Source organism: Carya illinoinensis, chromosome 6, assembly GCF_018687715.1.
Source record: "Carya illinoinensis cultivar Pawnee chromosome 6, C.illinoinensisPawnee_v1, whole genome shotgun sequence".
Classification (NCBI taxonomy): Eukaryota; Viridiplantae; Streptophyta; class Magnoliopsida; order Fagales; family Juglandaceae; genus Carya; species Carya illinoinensis.
In genome coordinates this window covers 24,726,520-24,751,139 of record NC_056757.1, presented here as the reverse complement: position 1 = coordinate 24,751,139, position 24,620 = coordinate 24,726,520, and the positions used below count along the sequence as shown (strand labels likewise).

The following is a 24,620-nucleotide window of genomic DNA, read 5'->3' as shown; positions in this document are numbered from 1 at the left end:
CGTCACAATTGAAATGGATAAGCTTTGAATATTACCATTGAATATAAGAAATACAAAGAGAATTTTGTTGCAGATGCTCTTTCAAGAAGAGATAAGTCTATAGAGGAAGAAGCATGTTTGAAACCATTTAAGTTGAAAGCCATAGTGCTGATACCTAAAGTGGTGAACCAGATACCTACTACAGGCCAAGCCGCTAGGCAGAAATGTAAAGAATGAGAATTATCTTACAATGCAGTTTTAGTGGCTAAGCTTTTTATTTCTCATATCTTCAAGTTGCATGGTATCCAACAACTATTGTAACAAATAGAGATGTGGCTTTAGCGAGTAATTTTTGGAGGGAGCTATTTATATTACATGGCACTATGATTTCAGTTTTTCCTATCATCCTCAGTCATATGGGCAGACTGGAATAGTTAACAAATGTGTGCAACAATATCTTAAATGCTTTGTTTATGAGAGAGCCAAGCAATGAATTCATTGGCTTCCTTGGGCAAAATGGTGGTATAACATGTTAGTCCACTCATCAACCAGAATCACACCATTTGAGGCTTTGTATCATGTTCCACTCCCACATTACTGCAATATGTAGGAGGCACAACACAGAATGAAGCAGTGGATTATGATTTGAAGTAAAGGGAAGAAATTTTAGTGTTGCTGAAGAAGAACCTCTCAACTACTCAATCAAACATGAAGCAACAGTATGTAGACATCACACACAAAGGCAATTTCAAATTGGGGATTTGGTATATTTGAAGTTGTATAAGTACAAACAACAGAGTTTGGTTCAAATTGCTAATCCTAAGTTAGCAACAAGGTATTGTGGCCCTTCTAAAGTGCTGGAACGCATTGAGGGAAGTGGCATATAATCTAAAATTTTCACAAAATTCATCTGTACATCCAGCTTTCCATGTCTCTAGATTGAAAAGACATATTGAACCCACAAATAATATTTCATTGACATTGGCATTACTTGATTCTCATAAGGAGTTGAGGAATGAGCCATAGACTATATTATAGAGAAGAATGTCTGCCCTTAACAACAAATGATTGATTTAATTGTTGGTTAAATGGTGTGGGCAAGGTCTTTTGATGGGGGGAAAATGTTATGAGCATATAGTGGCAGTGGCATGGGGGCAATGTAGTAGAAAAGTAGTATATACACATAAAAGGGAATTCAATGGATTGATGAAGGAGCTGAGGGCTAGTAAGCAGCTGAAGGACATGTGTGACTCAATAAATGTAGGAGTTTACATATGTACCCTTACTTACATAGGGTAGATTACAAGACTACCCTTCCCATAAGTAACTATAATAACGATCTCCATTTTGTATAGATACTGGAGCTTTCTTTGTAAAAGGCATTGAGAAAAGTTAATAAAATTCAATCTTGGAGGAATCTAATCCCTTGAAGATCATAAGTTGTGCACTATTCTTGTTCTTTGTTAGGGTGAATATGTCCATCTGTTTGTCTATATGTTTCTTTTAATAAAATAATGCCACGCCACCAGATGTCCGAGATGTGCAAAGTAAAAAAACTTCTTGGTAGCATTAATAAAAAAAAAGATAAGCCTAGAGAGTGGCAGACACACCGAGAGGAAGAAGATAAACCTATGAGCTCAATAAAAATAACCACTGGGGGAGAGACATCCCTACTACACAGATAAGCTCATGGGTTTGAGAAAATGGTTGATGGGTGAGAGGGAGTATTAGATAATTAAAATATTTCATGTTGACTATACACTCCAATTTATTTAAGTAAAATATCGTACATGTAGAGCCAACCTGTTAAGGAGAATTTAGCCCATGAGTGAGAAGTACGAAGAAATAATTAAATTAATAGTTCTATTTAAATTTTTTAAATAAATGGTGCTTTAGAGCACTCCCAATAGATTCTTTATCCTCTTCTTTAAAATACATCACCAAAATTTACTTTTTCTATTTTACATAGTAACTTTTACAATATATCATACATCTGCTTATTTATTTTTTCTTCATATCATTTAAATATTATACTTTTTAATCTTTTTTATTCATTTCAATATTTTCTCTATTTACCAATAATATCTTCATATCTTTTGATATTTGTAATATCTCCATATACACAATGTCATATAATTATGTACTATTTTAAATTAATCTAAATTTATAAGCTAAACCAAAATATAAATTAATTCAAAAAATTTTTAAAATTATATAATAAAAATATATATATTAAAATATCACCACTAGCCAAATAATTGATATCCTATTAAAAATATCACCATTCCAACACTTACCTAGATAATGGCAATCTGACTATGTAGCCTCCAGGTTCATTTAGATATGTGACAAATGAATAAAAAAACGTTTACAAGCGTGAACAGATTCCTCCAAATGTAGCAACTTTCCTCTAGCAAACTGTAAAGTTTTTTTAAAATAAAATATCTGATGGAAGGCAATTTTGAGAACATCTCTTTATATTTTAAAGAAAAATACATTATAGAGCATCCATTGGGAGTGCTTTTAATAACTTATCAGAACAGAGATTTTAAGTTTAAATCGTGACTCTATACTTTACCCTCATTTAATTAAATATTATATATTAAAGATTTAGTCTACACTTGGGGATAAATGTTATGATATAATATAAATGATAAAATCTATTGTCTTTTCATCAACTCAACTTTTGAATCAATTGGTTGTTTGATTAGGAATGGAGATTACTAATATCAAGTGGTTGTTATCCTTCCATACCCCTAATTGGAGATTACCACCAATGAATTGAAGAAAGAAGGCTACAACAATATTCAATGCGAAGAGTTTTTAACAATACATTAGAATGTTGAGAGGTAAGAAGACATGGGTTGAAGTGCCCTATGAAACACGGCCCATTGATGAAAGAACAATCTTTATGCTCCTTTACCATTGTTTTACGAAAAAAGCTTCTTATCAACCATTGTTTCGCATAATCCATTGCACACCTTAATTGGAAAGTAGGTTTTTTTTTTTTTTTTGAACATGTTCCTGCCTTACAACCCCCCTTCCTCCCTCTCAGTTGAGTTCCGTCCCCCCTCATCCCCCCAAAACTCAGGCCTCACAATCCATCAAATTCGTGTATGGTGGCTATGTTGGAGACCGAAGATTGAGGTGAGGGGAGAGAGAGAGAGAGAGAGAGAGAGAGAGAGAGAGAGAGCTTGATGAGATTGAAGAGAGTTGAGGAGAGAGAGTGAAATGATGAGAGAGAGAGAGGGTCGGATAAGGAGAAAAGAAAAAATTGAAAAGAATTTAAAGAGAGAAAGAGGGGGTCTAATGAGATGAGAGAGAAAGCTTGAAGAGATTAAAGAGAGTTGAGGAGAGAGTGAAATGATGAGAGAGAGGGGGGTCAAATGAGGAAAAAAGAAGAAATTGAAAAGAATTTGAAGAGAGAGAGAGAGAGAGGGTCCAATGAGTTGAGAGAGAGTTTGAGGAGAGAGAGAGCTTGATGAGAGAGGAGGGTTTAAGGTGAGGGGAGAGAGAGAGAGTTTGATGAGAGAGGGGGAGATTGAATATAGTTGAGGAGAGAGAATGAAATGATGGGTTATTTTGTAGGAAGTGTGGAGTGTGGGCTGTCTACAATGGCTGATCTATAGAATTACTCTTGTTTTATAGGTGTTTTCCAAGTGATTATTGACTTGCCCACAAATGTATTATTTTTTATGTAAACTTAAACACTTCACTTAATGTGTTATTTTGCAAGTCTCATTAACATATACTAAAGAGCAAGACTACTTTTCATTTTAAATTTCATCATCCTTAATCACATTTATTTACAAGTCATATTTTAAGTGATTTAACCATTTAAATATTAACCACTTAAAATATGATAGTAAGTGTGATTGGGGATGACTAAATATAAGATGAAGAATAGCATTTATCTGTATAGAATGCTCTTTAGGGCAAATACAAGGATATGAAGATAAACAATAAACCAGATGATCATGCAGACAGGGTGGGCATAATTTTGAAGTGAAGATCCCAGAGTTGAAAAGCTCCTTTGACAAAGTCGTAGTGTGCACCCTTGAGAGCCAGTGTATTATTCACCACACCTTCTCTCACAAACGGATATGTCAGTAAGTTTCCCAGTGATACATTCACAGCTTCCTGCATGCATGAGGGTCACCCAACTTAAAACTTTTGGACTGCTCTTCCCTTGTTAAAAAAAAAAAAAAAAGTACGGTAGCCATAATTTACCTTCTCACAATTGGTGCACTGCTCATGGAAACTTAACTCACTGTATTCGGTCTTAACCTTGGTCTTTGCGGGGGAGCAGATTTTGACCCAATGCTCGATAAATTCACTGCAAGTTCAATACACAGAAATTGAGAGCAAGCTATTTTATAAATAATGTTATATACAATTGTGAAATGAGCAAGCGTCGTGTAATTATTTTAAAAAAAAAATTTATTATTAAAAAGTTGATTTCTTTTCACGTGAGTATTGTATTTATTCTTTTTTCTTAAAAATAATTACATTGTACCTGCACACTCATGATCTCAAGTATCATGTCTCTTTATTAAAACTATTCACTATACCCACAAACGCTTCGAGTTGCCTTTACTAATGTTGACATGGAAAGACACGAAGGATTATGGAAATTAGTGGGGGCATAGAGGCAATAATGGCATGTTGGTATATGCCAAATGTTATTTAATTTTGAAAGGCTCCCTTCAATTTTTCTTTATCACATTCTTCGGATGCCTATGAGTATATGCCATCACTGGAATATAATATTCCTGTACCTTATCTTCATAGAAATATTTCCCATTAATTTCAATCTATTTTATATATTTAAACAAATTTTAATAAAATTTATGAAATATTATTATTTACAAATCAATTCAGATCATTTAAAATCATCCGAACACTTAAACGCAGTCTAAGTTAGTGTTGTTATTGTCTTTTGAACCCTATAATCCACGTTATTAAGAATATTATACAAATATGCTTTCGGGATAAATGATTATTTAATATGATATTATGATAGAGCTCTTGACTTCAAACTCTCACCTCCTTTTAAAACAAGTGGTGTGTGAAATCACCATAACATCCGTTATAGCCAGACTTCTGCTCTGGACACCCCTCCCCTTTTGATCATGTAATGTTAATTTTAATTTCAATGTAATCAATAAAAGGAAATTTTAAAAAACAAACAAACAAACAAACAAACAAAAACAAAATCCTTTCTAGCATAATTTCGAAAAATGGGGCTAAGAGCTCTTAAGACATCATGATCATATAAGAATGCTTTTGCGTACCTCGCAGTGGTCCCATCGTCCGGTATAGACATGAGCCCCTTTATACCACCACAGCAGCTGTGTCCCATGACCACAATAAATTCCACCTGAAATATCTTTGTTTTTGAGTTTCATTATCAGAATAAAGGGGAAGGGAGGTAGCATGCTCTTTGTACTTTTTCTTTTTGGACAAACTATTCTGCCTTCTCACTTTTATGGCATTACTTTTCATCTATAAGGCAGTAAGTGACCCAACCAATAACATAATCATGTTCTATTTGTCTTATATTTCATTATTTAGAGTAGTTACCACAAGCATATTATTACAACTAGGCAAGTACATGAGATGAGATCCATGTCTTTCCATCATCCTGACTTCCAACTCCCATAAGTTGTGCCGACTGTTTTTCCATGTCTTTAATGGTCGAACTCCCGGTTTTATAGGATGGATAATCTCTATTTCAAATGAAATGGATAACATTTATTTAGTCTAAACCGTAAAGCATGAAGTATTTTGGTCATTTAGTACTTGTTAACATAGAGTTTATATGACCAAAATATTCTATATTTTACAAAATTTGATACTATACACTTCAAGTCCTGTTCCCAATTTGTAGTACAAACAGGGTAAAACCAAGGTGAATTGGTGAATTGGTCTTAAGAGAAATGCATTAGTAAAGGCAAACAATCACACCAATTAAAGTCCAATCACTGTGTTTTTTTGCCACATATTATCCTGCCTTCAACAAATATTTATAAAGGAAATTGGGGAAGTAGAAAGGACATCATTTTGCTACCTCTAAAGGATGAAAAGATGGGTAGTAATTCAAGGTCATGACGCTTTAATTTGGAGTTGAAAATTGCTGGCATATTAGAAAGCAAAGCATCTATTGGTGGGGCTTCGGTGGGTGGGTTGTCGTACATTGGCATCAATGCATATGGGAGGTTGTGGGGAACGCTCGATGTCTAGGCGACATCACGTTGCCTACCCCACCATAAGAGTAGTCTCCCTTTGCCAAAAGAACAACTCCCACGAAACAGAGTAGGTGAGGCGTGAGAATAAAAAGGGAAAAAGTGGCTAGCTAAGCTAGTTAGGCTATGCATGTATTCAAACCTTCAGATGCAACACTGCATATTCAATGGCCGCCCCTGCGCCTGAGTATTTATTCTGCAGCAACATGCAGAGCCAATCAACATAACAAATATAAAGTGCCACAAATGAAACAAATAAATAAAATAAAAAAAGGAGAAGGCTCTTTAAGAGGTGGGAGGAGCCTCTTTCGCCAAGTCTGACAGCATTTAAACCACTAGTGTCAACTTCTGAATTTTCAAACCAATCTAAGTACGCGTGATGTCAAGTAGATGAATTAAAGGACGCCACAAGGACAAGAATTTCTTGATGAAATGTGAACAAAAGCTTAGAGATCGGTGAGGGTTTGATAAACGAAAAAAGAACCTTGTCAAAGGGCGGGACCATGTTGGCTATGTTGCGAACCACAAAGGCCTCTCCCGGTTGGAAATTCAGAATGTGGGAGGGACAAACGCGAGAGTCTGAGCATGCAAATACCAAAAACTGCATATCCATTAAAACAAATATATACCTATGTTAGCCAAATGCATGCATGTATGTGACATAAGATACCAAAAGTTTCGAGAGAAAATTATTAGATAGTCTCGAAATACAGATGATGTAATACTTTAACCTCTCACCATATGTCAACTAAAAAGTACTTAATAATAACTTTTTAGGATTCAAATCCCAACCATGACAGACAAATTTGAGTGCAGGTGCCAATAGATCACAAGACCATTTTGCCATTAGCGAAATAAAACTTGCTTTTGTCTTTGACTTCTTACCATTGATATTATTGATTATGACTGTTTCAAATTGACAAAATGCAAATGTGAAGCAAAGAATATCTATCCAACATGACTACAAAAAAGCCTTTCACTTTTCAACCACTACCACCAATAATTTTACCAATAAATTCCAAAAGCCCTTCTATCCATCGTATCCTATTCATCACGTGTATGGGGCCTAAGTGTGAATGCAACTACTGTTTCCAAAATAATATTTAATACAATTTTAAAATATGAAAATACTACATAATCTTTTTAAAAATTGATAGAGTCTAACATTAAGAAAATAATTTTTTTAAGTGAATCACATATGTACTCATTTGTTTAAAAGGAAATATTATTTAAACAAATGAAAATACTGCATATCTATGAGTGTAAATATTATTTCTTTATTTATTGTGAAGTTTATTATACTGATAAAAAGAATTAAAATACTAATATTTTTTTATGTAAATTAATATATATATATATATATATATATATATATGACAGATTTTCACATAGCCGCTAATAAAAGAAAACGTGAATAAATTGATTCCACGTAAAAAGAGTAGCATGATGAGAAACCTTGGGACTCTGGCCTTTGGCAAGTTCACCGTACAAAGCAGGATTCTTCCTGAAAAAAGGCATGCATTGAACACCATTCAGTTTACATTAACTTTGCAAAGCCAATTTAAATTTCTAGAACCTTTCAAGCTTTTTGATCGATCTCCAACAATCTGTGAAAAGTTCATCAATTAAACTTTTGGCATCTTGATGTATTATAAGAAGAGAATTACTACATATATAAAAAAAATTACATAAAATAAATTTATAAACTGATGTAGCTTCAAAAAATTTATTAGATATATTTTATAATAAAAATAATTTTATAATTTAATGTATCATTTCAAACTATATTAATTTATGAAATTACATTTATATAATTTCTTTGTAATTAAAATATTTTCCTTTAGGGAATCATGCACTCTCTTTGGACTACGTAAATGTCTTGATGATGAACAATTAAAATGAAATTGACAATAAATGACGCTATCATTGAATCGGCATTGCTAAGTTTTAGAATAATGTCTTTTTATTTTGTCCTCTTGCACTTATTAAGGTGACATATTTTTAGTGTTTATTTATTTAAATTACTAACATATAAAACCAGTGCTTATAATACACCACATAAATAATGTGACTGTAAATAATAAAATCCAAGGTGAGAATTATCATTTCTTGAATTTCTATTAATGAGGAGTTTGTTAAGTAAGAAATGGGATACAATGGATTTTATATAGCACTCTCCATGACAATTCAACAATTAATTACATTAAAAATCATTTAAATAGTGACAATTTCTCGACTTTATGTCGAGAAGAGCAAGTGTTTATAGTCTCTCTTTTTTTTTTTTTTTAATTCATTGTTGTGTACAAGTTGTTTGGGTACTGTTTGTCGAGGTCTCCTCCCCATCCTTTGTATTATTTATGAATTTAATTTAGTCAAAGTGTTATTAGAAAAATCAGTTTAATCAAATAATTAAGTTATTAAAAAATCATGTATTTAATTTAAAATAATATTATATACAATTTTAAGAGTTACAAATTTTGTGAGTTCATTTAAAAAAAAAAAGTAAAATCTATAATTAAAAAAATGATTTTTTTTATAAAAATCTCATATTTATACACATATAAGAGAATGATTAAAATTAAAATGATGAACAGCGTAGAAGAAAAATATAAATACTAAGACAAAATCGATCAAGGATTATTACAAGAATGTACGTACTCAAGTTTTTCTTTCTTAAAGTGGACGAAGCCGGTTTTGATCCTCTCGACTGGATCAAACTGATTTGAACCAGCCGTCTCCAACTCCGCCGTTATCTGTTTGATCTTTGCGGCGGCGATATCTCCAAGGTCAGCTTTCGCACTGTAACCAAAAAGAGTTTAACCTCCGTCAGAGTAGAGTACAGTTTGGAACCCGATGGAACGGAACAGAAAATGACAATCGAGAACAGCGAATCATTGTCCATTTACAGACAAGAAAAAATAAAAAATAAATAAAAAGTACTATGATTGTTTGGACGAGGAAGGACAGTGAGGGGGAGGGAACACTGTACCACCTGAGAAGCTTCGTGAGTCCTGCAATGGCCTCCTCGTACGACTCCGTAGCCATGTCTTCGCTCTGCCAATTCCATAAATTATTACGTTATTTACCCATTCCGAGAGTTGAAAATTGTTTTACATTTCTTTAAACCAAAAATCAAACGAATGAACCCAAGCAAAGCTCGGTTAGTCATCATCAAAAGGGACATCCTTTAGGTTTATTTCTCGAACAGATCGATTCATGAGAAGCTACGATACGATACTGAGAATATCTACAATAAATCGGGCAAGTCTTCGAAATAAATGTCGAAAGAGAATTAAAGAGATGAGCCCGGCCATAACTTTCCAAAGGAAAAGAAGATAAAACACAGAAAATGAATTGTGGGGATCGAGAAACAGAACGGAAATCAAATTCGAAGATGAGGTATACGGACAGTCAAAACGCACGGATAAAGCGTGAGCACTTGCAGATGGAGAGGAAAAAGGATCGAGTAGTATCTGTACGTACGGATCTTTGTGGAGATTCTCCTGGCCTGGTTCTAACTTCTGGGTTTCGGAAGAGAATTATAGCTAGGGACTGTAATCAGAGAAGCTCACTTTTCAAGGAGAAATGATGATGATCACTACTACTCCCACGACGTAATACTTTCTTCATAATTGTGTGGCCAGCCAGAGATGCAGGAATGGCTCTAGCCTCTATCTATAAATGGGGATCTTGGCTGTCTTGTTTGGACGCCTGTGCTGTTTAATCCAAAGATGACCATGAGATTTCCTATTCACAAGCCTTTACCACACAACAGACAAATTTTTATTTTTTTAAAAAATTTATTTAGTTTTATTCAAAAATAATTAAATTCTTCTATTAATCATCCACATATTACATATTTGATAAGAGAAAAAAATTAAAAAATAATAAAAAAAATAATATATAATATATAAGACTTATGAATAAAATTTTTCAATAACCATTACCCTTCCTTTTTTCTTTTTTTTAAGGATTAGAATATTAGATTACGTTGATAATGGCATAAGAGAAGGAAAATTGGAATAACACAATTTCATGTAGAGTTGTATAATAATAATCGTAAGGTTATCATTATATATATATATATATATATATATGTATGTCTGTATGTATGTATATGCAAAACACTACTATGAAGCCCGCTTGGTACTGCTCAAATGGCTCAGCATTGTTAATTTTTTTAATTTATTTTTTTACTTAATGATTAAGAAAGTGAATTTTAATATATTAATTTTTTTTATTTTTTAAAAATATTTAAATATGTTAAAAAATATGACAAGAAAAAAGAAAAAAATTAAAAATTAATTCTAACTATATATATATATATATATATATTATAGAATAACTCTAACTATCATTTGCACACATTATATTTATTTTAATTTTTTTATATAACAAATATGTGGTATATAGATGATAAATAGAACAACTCAATTAATTTAATAAAAATAAAATAAATAAATAGATAAATAAATAATATGAAAATATCTAAAAGTTATGGTTTGGCTTTGATGAGTAGTACCACTCTATATTTAATTGTTAATGTTGATTTTTGGATACACAATCATCGACCATAATTGGATAAATTTAAAATAATAACTCGGACGACTCTTTAATGTCCCATTTGGATAATAAAAATATTTTTATCTTATCTCATTTCAGTACTATAATTTTTTTAAATTTTCATATAAAATATAATAAATAATTTAATTTTTTAAAATTTTAAAACTATAATAATATTAAAAAATAATATTTTAATAATATTTTATTTAATTTTTAATTTTTTTTCAAAATTATCTATTCTCGTCACATATATACGTAGATGAGATCCTCATATTCTCAAGAAAGGAGTAGTAGGATTTTTCTCTGAAACCAGTGATGTTATGGGGCCTTTTCTGTCTTATGTCACAAAAATGTTTTCAAGTATTTAAGAACTCTATTAAATGGGGGGAGCCCTACCACTCATATCCGGTCCCACCACGGACAAAGATGGGTATTTTTAATATTAAAATGTTTGAAACTGACAACAAGGAATGCTTCAAATTATTGCGGACGTGAAGAGACAATTGAATCATGATGAGATAGAATGGGAAATGAACAAATACTTTGTTATTTTGTAAAAATAAATTTATATGAATTAATAGAAATAATTTATGCAAATTTAAATAGATAAGACCTATATAAATTTTTACAAAAAAAGCAAATTTTATTTTGAAAAATGTAAAAAATTTGTTTTTATTATAAATGGAATTCATTTTTTTAATAAAACTTTTATATAAAATTTATCTATTTAAGACTTGTATTCAGTATTTTGTATACTATATATAATATTACACAATTATTTTTATTATAAAATAAATTTATTAAGTTATATATAATATAAATCACTTTGTAACTGTTAGTTGTACTCATAGAAGAGAAATTAAAGTTTTGAATACCGTTTCTGTTAAGGCACTGAAACGAAATATTTCGATATCGATACCATTTCAAAATTAATTATATATTATATACAAATAATTATATGTATATATAAACTACCAACTAATAGAATAAATATATATATATATATATATGTAAGTATGTATCATGTGTATGTGTATATATATAGAAGAATTGAAGATTTATAAAATGAATCTAAGTTTAAAAAATCACAAATTTGAGTTGAGAGACAGAAATAGAGACAAAAACAAAATAATAGAAAAATTATTAAAAATAATAATATTTAAAAAAAGAATAAGGGGACATATTTAAAGTTACAAAATAATTATGATTAGAAATACATTTTATATTTTAGAATTAATTAAATACTATCTGAATATGAGTAAAAACACATGTTGGAGAAGACATCAATCACTATATTTAAAAAAAATATATATATATATATATATATTAAAAAGAAGAAGAAGAAGAAGAAGAAGAAGAAGAAGAAGAAGATATCAATCACTAAAAATGAAAAAAATAACATCAAGATAAACAACTATTTATATGACCTAGTCTATATAGAAAAATTATTTTCTCAAAGAATATGAAAGCACCAAACAAAGTTTCCATTGTACCATATAATAGTTTTAGAAGCTGCCCACTTAGTAAAAATTTATATATATACTACATCGTTCATTCAGTGTTTGATCATGTCTACAAGACTCAAAAAAACAAGAGTATTCATCGATCTCATATGTTGAACTTCTTTCACACTAGGCGGCCTTAAGATTTGTATAGAAACCCTTAATAATTATAATTATAAATGAGATTCTGAAACTGACCAAGTTAATCACACTTTTGTAAAGGAAATAGGCTTCCACCATGTATATACAAGATAAGAATTAGAGCTGTATTTTCCATTATTAACATTAATAATTATGAGGAATTGCATGCAACTTTACCATTATCAAAATGTTTAATTGGAAACTGAATAATAAATTAATTTGCTAATTATTATACCAAAAAATAAAAATAAAAACACAACTCATGCAGCATATACATATATATATTATTAAGTAATTAAGAGTCTAGTGAGGTACTTACAGATAAGACCTTGCCTGAACAACACAGCATCCTGCACTTTCTAAACGACCCTGCCATTGCTAATTCTCTCAGGGCAATCCTCTCAAGAAAACAGATGAGAAATGGATCATAAAATCTCCAAGTTTCAACTGTATTTTGACACAAAATATTACGGACACAAGTCTCTGAAATGGAGCAAAAAAATAATAATAATAATATTGGCAGAGATCAGTTTCACATGATCATTGGTATCTTTTACAGTCGGAAGATCGGTAGCAGAGTGGCCGAGATAGAATAGGTTTTTTTGCTATGTAGGACGCGGGAATGGGGACTAAAAAGAGGCTGGGAATGGACGATATGGATAAAGAAAACTAAAGGGTGAGAGGCAACATGAGCTAGCAACAAGGCTTCCCATCCCTGTGGATGAGAATCCCACGCACGTCCTATATTTCCTAATCATCTCGAGCCTGTCATGTTCCACCATGTCACAACTTTGTCTTTTATTTCCCTTCAAGTTATTTTTTAGAAAGATAATAATTACAGTCGTAAGTATGCAAGCATAGTGCTATCATTATGAAAAATGTAAATAAATACATGATTCACATAAAAAAAAATAATAATTAATTTGTTTTTTAATAATAGACCACACACTATTTTTCATAGTGACTGTCTATATTATATATATAAACTAATTTAAAATATATTGAGTATGATTGAGGATGATAGAATCGAACATTTTTATCTTATCTGAATTAGCTTCGATATTTTAATTAAAATTATTGCTGAAACTTCCTTGGGTGGAATAAATAGAATCTTTCTAGTTTGAGATCTGAGAATTTTTTGCATCGTTCAGTTTGGTAGTAGAGAATTTTAAGTTTTAAAATGAAATATTAAATATTATATTTTAATATTATTATTATTTTGAAATTTGAAAAAATAAAGAAAAAATTAAATTATTTATTATATTTTATATAAAAAGTTAAAAAAAATTATAATAATAAGATAAAAATTTTAAATTTAATATAAAATTTTTTAAATACCAAACCGAACCTTAATCCATGCAATTACAAAGGATGGTTGGGATCCATGGATAATTTTTAGGGGATTGACTCGATTGAGCACTTCAGTTTTGACCAATACGTTGTAAGCATGAAAAGATTGGATCATATTTATGGCGGCCCAAATATATGCTCTATTTTTTGGGCTAGAAACAAGCTGGTTAAATGGTTGGTACCTATAACTCACCAGAGACCTCATGAGCCCAACTAGCTTCTTTTGGATTTAAAATTATCTATGTAAGAAATTTTTGGCAATTTTTATTTAAAGAAATTTTTAAGGATACCGCTAGTGCTACCGATATTCAATGCTGGCAATTGTTGCCGAGAAGTGTAAAATATAATTTTTTATTTGTGTTTTTTTTAAATATTCTTTAAATCATTTTAATATTTAAAAAATTTATAAATTTATTTAAAAATACTTTCTTAATAATGTAGGAAAAAAAAAAAATAAAACTTTATCTGTTACATGTCATTTTTTTAGGATTAACAAAGAAAAGCTATCGAAGTGGGCCACCGATTAGGCTAATTTTTTTTATATATATTATTTTATATCTTTAAATATTGTTTTAAAAAAAATCCATAACATCATTTAAAAATATTTCTTTAATCACTAAATAAATAAATAAAATCGGTGTCTATACAAATAGTTTTTGTCTGTGGGATATACATTATATTTTTATTAAGATTAATCCAAAAAGAGTGAGTGGATATGAAGTGACACGTTTTAAATTAATGAGTTTATTTTCTTAAATAAATTTAAATAAACAATCGGATTTAATAAGATTTATTTAGCTTTTATAATGACAAAAACCTGTGATTTGGGTCATGCAGAACTCTACATTAAAATGGAGGGTACGTGAAGATGGTTGCAATTAGTGACAAATAAAGAGACGTGGGGGGGAAATGTTCGGATACGTGTAACGTACGGGAGACATCATCATTAAGGTTACCATCTCAGAATTGAAGTCTTTCTGTCCTCCAAAAACAAGACAAAATACATCAACTACACATTTTAACAAGTACTAGTGTTTAATATATAAACAAATTTATATTAAATTAATGAAAATGATAACCTTATAAATTTACATGAAATAGATCATAAATTTATAATATTAAACTTTATTTTAAACGAAATGGCATAATTTTTTTGGTTATTTGAAGATGAGTTGAAAAATAATTATAAAATTGTTATATTGAATTTGTCTTACCACACATTTAATAAAACCTTTTTATTAATTGGAAAATAGTCGTGAGGGAGGCCAATAGATCAAAGTGGTCACCCTAAATAGATCAAACTTATGGGGAATAGATTTTTTTTGTTTTTCTGAATTTCTTATTTAAATTTGAGGATTTCAAATTGAAGTAATACAGATATATAAAACCAATTCTATAATAATAATAAATATTATCCATATAATTATATTCAATAAATTAAATAAAATAATCAAAATTATAAATCTCATTTTATATGAATAACTTTCTGACGTCTGAATCTCTTCAATAAAGAGGACTTCCTCTCTCAAATGACAATTTTCCTTTTTTATTTCTTGAAAAAGAACTTTGAAGAAAACTTAGAAAAGTCGGATAAAGGATAATATTCCCGTGACCGAGAAGGTGAAAGCAAAAAGAAAGATCAAAGCCTTGATATAAGAAGGAGCTAATGATGTTTCTTTTCCATACACTACTACTACTTTTCTGCTATCATTTACATTACAAATTAATAAATCAATTTAGATTATCTACAAAAAAATAAATAATAATAAATATCTATATTGGTGGAGGGGGGAATTTAGAAAGGATGGACATTTCTGCTAAACCCGTTCACATTTGTGAAAAAGCCCACCAGATCCTGCCTGTATGGCAAATACGATTTCCGCTTATCTCCCTCCCTTCTCGCCCTATTCCTCATGTAATGTTTCTCGTGCGCCGACGATGCCGTTGCGCCACCCTTCGAACCCTGCCCTTTCGATTGCGCTTTCACACCACCGGCCGATACCCTCGCCTTCTCAACGTTGTTGTTCTTTGTACTCGCCGTCGTTTCGTTTGTCGGCTTTACGCCTCCGGATGGGTGGCTCAGAAACACGAACGCGTCGTGGCCGTCGCTGTTGCTTCGCAGGACCAAGTCTCGGAACCTCCGCAGCTTAGAGAACCCCGTGGAGTTGCTCTTATTGGAAAGCTCCTGCGGAGAAGCCTCCACCGCCTTACCGGACCACACGCAGTACGGACCCTCGCCCTCCAGTTTCTCTGATTCGGAGGATGACAACGGCCGCGGAGGACCTCGCTCTCCCACGAAAAGCTTCCTCAGCGGCGGTCGGAGAGAGGACGTAGCGTCCTTGGCCTTCGAATCGCCGTCGTAACCTTCGGTGAATAGAAGATCTCGATTGAAGATAGGGTACACCGAGCGGATCTGGCCATCGACGAATACATCATCCGCGGAAATCGGAGATCCGTCGGGATTCATGCAAGCGAAAGAGAAATCCTCATCATCATCATCATCATGTGCTGCTTCTTCTTCCTCTTCACCATTTTCACCTGCTCCCGCAGATTCATCTCGAAATTCAACATTTTCGTCGGCGGGTGCTCCCGCCGATTCATCAGTAACCAACTCATCCAAATCTTTGCCTTTTGAGCATCCTTCATCTACCGGCTCCTCAGACTCGGAACCGAAAGCCTTGAATTTCAGCTTTGTACTAAAATCATCGCCAACTTTGGCGGCGACTTGTGCATATCGCGGGGTTGAAGGTGGATAAAGATCAACGCTGGGAGACAAGGATAATACAGAACCCTTACGCATTTTTATGTATTTTCTCGTGTAAACCTGGAACGAACAATGGTACAGAGGCCGAGGCTGGGATGTCTTTCGAGTATATATAGGATATGAGTTGGAATTAATTGTTTGGTTTTAAGTAGGTTGTTGGGAGGAAAGCCGAGTAAGCGAGGCCTTTTGGTTAACAAGGAACACGTGTTCACCCATAAAGAAGCTGACGGATATTATCGAATCGGAGCTCCCCACGTGTTTGGAAGGGGGTGGGTTCTAGATGAGGCCAGCTTGTTTTTAGGATTGACTTATGAAAGGGTCAGAAAGGTTTATTTATTTATTATATTGATCGAACGTGTGACGAGGTGGACAGCTAGCTGGGTTAGTCCAATTCCATGGGTCAGGCAAATAGTAAAGGCTATAGAGCGTTCCCATGTTGATGTAATTGTAGGTGGTGGGTGGTCATATATATGTGATATAATATATAGTTTTTGGATTAACTACTTGTTGATTAAGGAAAGAATTGTTGATCGATTAACCTTTATATATTGTGAGTGTCCTAAGTGAATTAGCTGACTTTTATATCAATCGATTAGTTTATCATTCATTTGATAGGATTAATGGATTATTATTAGTATGTGATAAAATGACTAGGCATATCATTGGAGTATAAGTTAGTATCTCTTAAGAAATCTTTATTATCTTATTAGGATCTAGATTTTATTAGATTTTGTTTGAATGCTAAGAATATTTCAAATCATTTATTTTATTTAAATAACTTGAAATAATTTAAGAAAGTCTAAGAACAATTGTATTTTTAAATAGAGCCTTAGCGTATCTGTTTAAGAGTAAATGAGAAATAAAATATAAAGTTGACCTTATAATATTTATAACTATTTGAGTAATTTTTTCGATTAACATTAAAATGATGTAGAGCTCACTATATTTACATATCATTCTAGAGACTACAATTTAAGAGGTGAATTTGATAATAAAATGGGTATAAAAGCGAAAATATATACAAATGAAGCCCCGGCCTCTATAAAGGTTTTGGTTGCGGTAAGAAGCTTAATTTGTGTGATTTGAAAAGGGTCGATATGCAAAGGGTTAGCTAGGCGTGTAGAGAGGGTTTTCTCATTTCTGAACAGTATGTTTAGCAAAGCTGCACGAGGTGGTGGCGGCTAAGCTAGCTAATTAATCACGGGCAGTAAGTAGCTAGGTGGCAGCTCTAAACATGAAACTTAAGTGCATGGGTTGCTTTCTGGGTTGCCGCGTGTTTGTTGAACAAACAAAGGAAGAAAGAGAACGTACTAGAAAGTGATACATGTGTAAGGTTCATCATCACTTAATTCCCAACATATTTGGAAGTATGCATGCATGCATGTTTATATATATTATTGGAAATTTCTTCGCAATACATTGGGTCGATCTTCATATCCACTATATATGAGAAAGCAAAGCAAATGCATGTTAGTCAAACAGACGCGGTTATATTTGCATGCATGATTACTTGTCTTCTTTGATCTCTTGTTTATCCGAACGTGTGGCGTCTACACGGTCAGTTTCTTCCAAAACTTTTAAATATTGGTAGGTGTTGACAAGAACTTCAACGTTCAACATCTTTCAATTAATCTAACTGTTGTTTTGTGCGAAAACTTATCCCTGAAAATTCTTTTGGGAGTTGTTTCCATTATAATCCATATATATTGTTTCATTCTCTCAAATTCTTTTATATATATCTTTGAGGGTCTCAAATAAAAGAGAGATAGACGCATAACGTAACTAAAACTAAAAAGATCTCATATTTTAGATCGGATACTAAGTTTTTCGATTAATATTAAATGTTGAATAATTATGTTGGACCTATTAAATTCATATATATATATATATATATATATATCTAGCTATTAGTTTTTGTTGACGCTCAAGCTAGTAATTAAAATCATAATTTGAGAACTTGATCCAGAATGAGTTTTTAATTACTGACAATAGTGGCGATGACTAAAGACTCTTATCGATCGTCAACGACGCGGTGGCCGGCGGGTGATAATATTCAAGCCCGCACCGGTAGCAGTTGGGGGGGGGTTGCGGTTGATCTGGATATGGGCACAAGCATGACATGATTTTAATTACAGGTGCATGATAATATTAATTATATATATATATAGTCGTGGTGACATATACTATGCAGCATGCATGCACGCGCGGATGTAAGGCTACATATATTTATATATATCCATGCACGTACTCCGTCTTCTGCTTGACCAAGTCTTGAATTCCTCCTCCAAGAAAGCAGTTGAAAAAGAAAGAATAGACACTTATGCATGGAATTTCTTTCTTTTTTCTTTTCCTTTTCTAATTCTTGGATCAGGAATTTTTTTTTTTCAAATTAAATTATTTTCTTTCTATCACATCAATATTTATTATTTTTTCTAGCATAATGCATGCATATCAATTTTAATCATAGCATTTTTTTAACAAAGTGATAAATGGTTGAGATGACAACAGTTAATATTACTTCTATCGATCATTTTGAACACAGTTTTAGTAAAAATAAAATAAAATATCTATTTAATTTGAATTAAAAAAAATGGAAGAATCAGGGAAAAAGATTAATGTTATAATATAAATTAGAAGGCCAAAAGATTTATCATTTTTCACCAGTATTTTGTTGTATACTATATAAGATATTATCTATATATATATATATACACACATTATTGCCTTAAGAATTGTAAGGATTCTACTTAATTAAAATGATTTTTGTACGTTTCCCTCTTTTAATTTTCCTTCTGAATGCGCCTCTGTGTCAGTAGTTGTGTTGTTAGTACTACTTAGGTAAAGCCAGACGTTATGCTTAGTTGGATATAAACTGGCAGTTAGTTCATGAGTAAAAGCTGGTGCTGAAACGAGCAATGGATTGGAGGCCAGGGGGCCGGGGATACACACACATAAACATATTTATTTATTTATATGTAAGAATGATTCTTACAGTTTAATAGTAGTGCGCAAACTTTGTGCACTTATTTTAAAAAAAGAAAATGCTAACTATACGTAATTTAAAAAAAAAAATTACAAAAAACTTACTTCTTCCCATACGCATGTTAGCTGAAAATTATAAAAATTTATATTTAAAAAGGAAACTAACAAAACGAGTTTTTGTTAATTTTTTATAAATAAAATTATAAATATATGAAGCACTATTATTTAAAAATATAAAAAATAGACTCTATATGAAAAAGGACTTTCTAGTGGAGTCTATCTTTTATCAAATAGATTACACCACTTGCATGCCCTAAATTTTTTGTATCTAGAATTACTTTATATGTATATTTTCCTTCAACTCGGTTTTTTTTTTTTTTTTTTTCTGCTTAGAGCACCAGGGGTAATGTAGCTTTTTGCTCTAAAATGTGAATTAATTTTGGCTAACTAAGCCCAAAAATGATTTGCATTGAATTATGTTTAAATTAGGCTGAGTTTTTTACTACAACAGCTCAACATATATGCCGATGCAAAGTAACTTAGTCATCCACTGTTTTAGGTATCAATTAGGTATTTATGCTATTGACAACCCAAGGAACTGAATGAGCTAAAAGTTAGTTCAGCAGTTGGTGTTGCAGTAGTCTCTGTTGTCTAATTCCCCCCAAGGCAGTCACTACAACACAATTGATCTTTTGTGGTAGAGGAAAACGTCACAAAAAATAACCAAAATGTCATTAAAGACATTTGGTGACGGTTCGAAACCGTCACGACTATTGTCACTTAATGTGCGTCACAGAAAATAATTGGTGATAGTTTACTATTTAACCGTCACAAAAAATATTTTTAGTGACGGTTGGAGGTCTTTCGTTTGATATCACGTTTGAACATAGGATTTTTTGTGACGGTTGAAAACTATCACAAAATGTAACGTTCGAACGTTAACTCGACCGATTGACATTTGAATGAGAAAAGTTGACGTTCTTTGGTTATAGTTCGAACGTATCATATTTACGTTGGAATGTAAAACAAAATGTTTGAACATAAATCGTTTAAACATTTGAACGTTGTGTTCGTTTTGAGAGTGAATATGTTCGAACGTTGGGTCGTACATTCGAACGTTATTTCATAATTTTGTGTAATTACGTTTAAATGTTAGTTCTAACGTGAACCAACGTTCGAACGTTTGTTATATACATTCGAACGTATAGATCAAAAATACTATTTTCATAAAATTAAAAAATATACAAATTGTATCATCATATTACACCATCAAATTAACAACTAACAATGTTTTATATAGTTACAAAATTAGATATTAAAAGTTCTATACAATGAGAAAATTGAATTGATTTCATTTCTTCTTCTTTCCTTGCCCATCGCGATTTTAATGTAGTGACATAACAAGCCCTATCCGGACTCTCACCTCCCTCTGCACTTGTTCTTAGACTTTACTTGCTCCCGCAAACACATCTCTAAATCAGACTGTTGCTCCAAGAGAGTCTTCAACTTTGGCTATCCTGACCTCATTTACTCATTTAATAAAAAAAAAATGTTGCAAAATAAGTAAAGTTTTAGAAGAAATACAAATAAAAATTAAATTAATGACATATTGCATAATTTAATAAATTATTCCCAACATATTCAATAAAAGTTCACAAATTTATTCAAAATGATATCATATATTTCCACAATATATAAACATATTCACAACTAAATTCATAATATTTCACATATTTTCAACAATTTTAATAAAAACTGTAATACACAAATTCATAATATATAAACATATTCCCCATAGACTAAACTAATTCACAAATCACATATATATATGCACAATAATAACTAATTCACAAATATCAAAACATAGTCACAAAAAAATAACCACAACATATGCTTCAAATTCACATATACAATTGTAAAACATATTCATTTGAATCTATAAATATACACAAATATTTATTTTTTTCATTTTAAGAATAAGCATACACACAACACAATTTTTTATTTTAATTCATCGTATTACATAATCCATATCATAAAGATTTTCTTCTAATTCAACATAAATAATTCAATTCCTTCTAATTCATCAATAATATCCAATTCACAACATATTCACAATATATACAATCAAAATTTACTACTCAACTCACAATATTATACACATATCTAATCATTCAAAATCCACAATCAACTCACATTATACACATCAAAATATTCATTATTATCCACAACAAAATCACAACAAAATATATATACATATTAATAAAGTTTATAAATATACCTATCACTCACAATATCCTCTTACAAATCACAAGTTTTGAATAAGTCACAACAACCAATCCTTCAAAAAAATCACGACACTAGCTAGTTAAAGACATATATATATAAAACACAAAATAAATATCATAAAATTATAAAATATTTAAAGGAAAAAAGAGTTTTTCCTTACCAAAATCAATGAAAAGAGCAAAAATATTAACCCTCTCTCACTCTAACACACACACACTCTCTCTCTCTCTCTTTAACCCACAACCCTCTCTCACCCTCACTCTCTTTCACGCACGTGAGAAGTAAAAGAAATGATTCTACTTCCTCCGAGGCGTTTATTCATTAAAAACACTCTGATTTGATATGACATTCGAACGTTTAAAAAGTAACATTCGAATGTTAAATTTTCTGTATTTTTTCACGTTCGAATGTTATTTAAGAATGAGTGGAAAATTTTCTGCATTTTTTCACGTTCGAATGTTATTTAAGAATGAGTGGAAAATTTTCTGCATTTTGTCACGTTCGAACGTATATACATATATGAAATATCCGTTCAAACGTTTAAAAAGTAACGTTCGAATATTAAATTTTAACGTTCGAATATTATTTAAAAATGAGTGAAAAATTTCTCGCATTTTTCACGTTCAAACATTTAAAAAGTAACGTTCGGATGTTAAATTTTAACGTTCGAACGTTAATTAAAAATGAATAAAAAATTTCTTACATTTTTTCACGTTCGAACGTATATGCATATACGTTCGAACGTTTAAAAAGTAACGTTCGAATGTTAAAATTTAACGTTCGAACGTGAAAGAAATGTAATCTATTATTATAAATAATATATAATATAATAGTTAACATATTAACTATATAATATATTATATATGATATGTAATGACTATATATATAACATATAATGAGTATATATATACTATATATATTATATAATATATACTAGACTATATATAGTATAGTATATAGTACTAGACTATATATATAATATATATTATATACTTAAACTAGTATATAATATAGTGTATTATATATTATATATATAGTATATAATATACTATAGTTAGCTTATCCAATTTTAATATTAAATCATTGCGCTTTAATTTCAATCTCTTTAAATTTGTAATAATTGTTCATAATTGATGCATTATTTTATTTAAAAACTACATAAAATTTAAATTATAGTCATATTTACCAAATACTCTATCCAACGTTTGAACTTCACCCACTACTGTTTGAATGTCACTAATTAACGTTCGAATGTTAGCACCAAAAAATATTACGTTCGCACGTAAAAAATTTTAATGTTCGAACGTCCATGTAATGTTCGAACATAAATTTGCCTACATTCGAACGTCAGACGAATTTTTATCTAAATTTAGTGATAGTTTGTATAAACCGTCACAAAAACTGATTGTTTGGGAACTGTCACCAATTCTAAAGCGTCATTAAATCTCAATTATGTTGTAGTGAGTGGCGAAACCAGGAACTTTTTTTAGGGAGACAAACTTTTCTATTATGTGACACGTTTACATAAAATAAAAAGAAATGAAAAAAATCATAAAATATAACTATATGTAAAATTAGATATCAATAATTTGCTACTTATACATAGAAATAAAATTCTAAAAAACACACCTTAATATATATTTCAAATTTCTGACGATAATGTTTCATGGAATAATATTAATCTATTATTATTTTTATAATGAAATATTTAGAATTTTTTTTCTTCATAAAACTATCCAGTGATCTTTTTAGAGGTCATCTTTAATTCTACTTTGTAAGCTAGTTTATGAAGTTTCATGCAAAATCTAGATATTTTCGTGTCACATTAAGCATATAATGTTATAATTGATACCTTAAATAAATTATTTTTACTTAATGAAGTCTAAAGGATAAAATCTCTCAACTATTTTTCATGTAAATTATAAACTTTAAATGATTTTTCTTGTATTTTCACTTTGGATTCCATATTAAAAGGCCTAATAATGTATAACAAAAAAAAAACTTGGAGATCCATACTAATAAGTTTATTATTTTTCCTAAACTTAGTTTTAATTTAATTTTGGTAAGGCCACATCCTTAAAAAGAAATAATATATAGAAATTATACAAAATTTTAAGACTATGGAAAAAAAAAAAATTGGGGAAAGACATTTCTAAATATATTGAGATTTTAGAAACTTTTAAAGAATATATGGGGAGTGTAAATTTTTTTACAGGGGTCATTTGCTATATTTATAAAATTATAAATAAAATATAAGGTATATTTTGAATTTCTTAAAAACTTTTTGGGGGGGGGGGTCATGGCCTCCCTTAGACATAAGGTAGGCCTACCACTGCCCTAAGGGGGACTTGTTAACTAGGGGTATAAATAATTCGGTCAAGACTGGAAAAATTGACCAGATTGAATTTTGGACCGATCAGTCTCGATCCCAGAATATGTAGACTGATGACAATCAGTCCAGTTTCAGGGCTTACAAATATTGGATCGGATCAGACTGAATCCCTATATATATTTTTGTAGAAATATTTTTAATAATTTAATATATTATTTTTATATAGTAATTATATAAGTTAATAATGTAATTTTTCTGTAATTTATTATCATTAACAATATAAAATATAAAATAATATATGCTATCAATTAGTAATAAATCATAAATCATGTGATAATTTATGTCATTATATATAAATAGTTAATATATCATACATTCATTCATACTTTACTATTTATACTTAATTAAAATAATTACGAAATTTGTTTTTAAATATCTAAGTTGCAAGCAAGCATGAATAATTTATGCACAAT

At 30.7% G+C, this 24,620-nt stretch overlaps 2 protein-coding genes across 9 annotated transcripts; both read right to left on the bottom strand.

Annotated features, from left to right (window-relative positions):
* Positions 1-3,665: 3,665 nt before the first annotated feature.
* LOC122313972 (carbonic anhydrase 2-like) lies at positions 3,666-13,130 on the bottom strand. 8 transcript variants are annotated; one of them, XM_043129325.1, is made up of 10 exons: positions 12,750-13,130; positions 9,647-9,940; positions 9,214-9,278; positions 8,883-9,023; positions 7,680-7,728; positions 6,709-6,825; positions 6,367-6,420; positions 5,274-5,359; positions 4,210-4,315; positions 3,666-4,119 (listed from the first exon to the last, which is right to left on the bottom strand). In XM_043129325.1, the coding sequence occupies exons 3-10, from the start codon at positions 9,267-9,269 to the stop codon at positions 3,955-3,957; spliced, it is 774 nt and encodes a 257-aa protein (XP_042985259.1). In that variant the 5' UTR covers positions 9,270-9,278; positions 9,647-9,940; positions 12,750-13,130; the 3' UTR covers positions 3,666-3,954. The 8 variants fall into 8 exon arrangements, with proteins under 8 accessions (XP_042985259.1, XP_042985258.1, XP_042985263.1 ...); XM_043129324.1 differs by having other exon boundaries at positions 9,708-9,940; XM_043129329.1 differs by having other exon boundaries at positions 9,217-9,278; positions 9,634-9,940; positions 12,750-13,129.
* Positions 13,131-15,433: 2,303 nt separating this feature from the next.
* On the bottom strand, positions 15,434-16,679 carry LOC122312926 (death domain-associated protein 6-like). Its single transcript, XM_043127600.1, has one exon. The coding sequence runs from the start codon at positions 16,578-16,580 to the stop codon at positions 15,576-15,578; it is 1,005 nt and encodes a 334-aa protein (XP_042983534.1). The 5' UTR covers positions 16,581-16,679; the 3' UTR covers positions 15,434-15,575.
* Between the last annotated feature and the right edge of the window lie 7,941 nt (positions 16,680-24,620).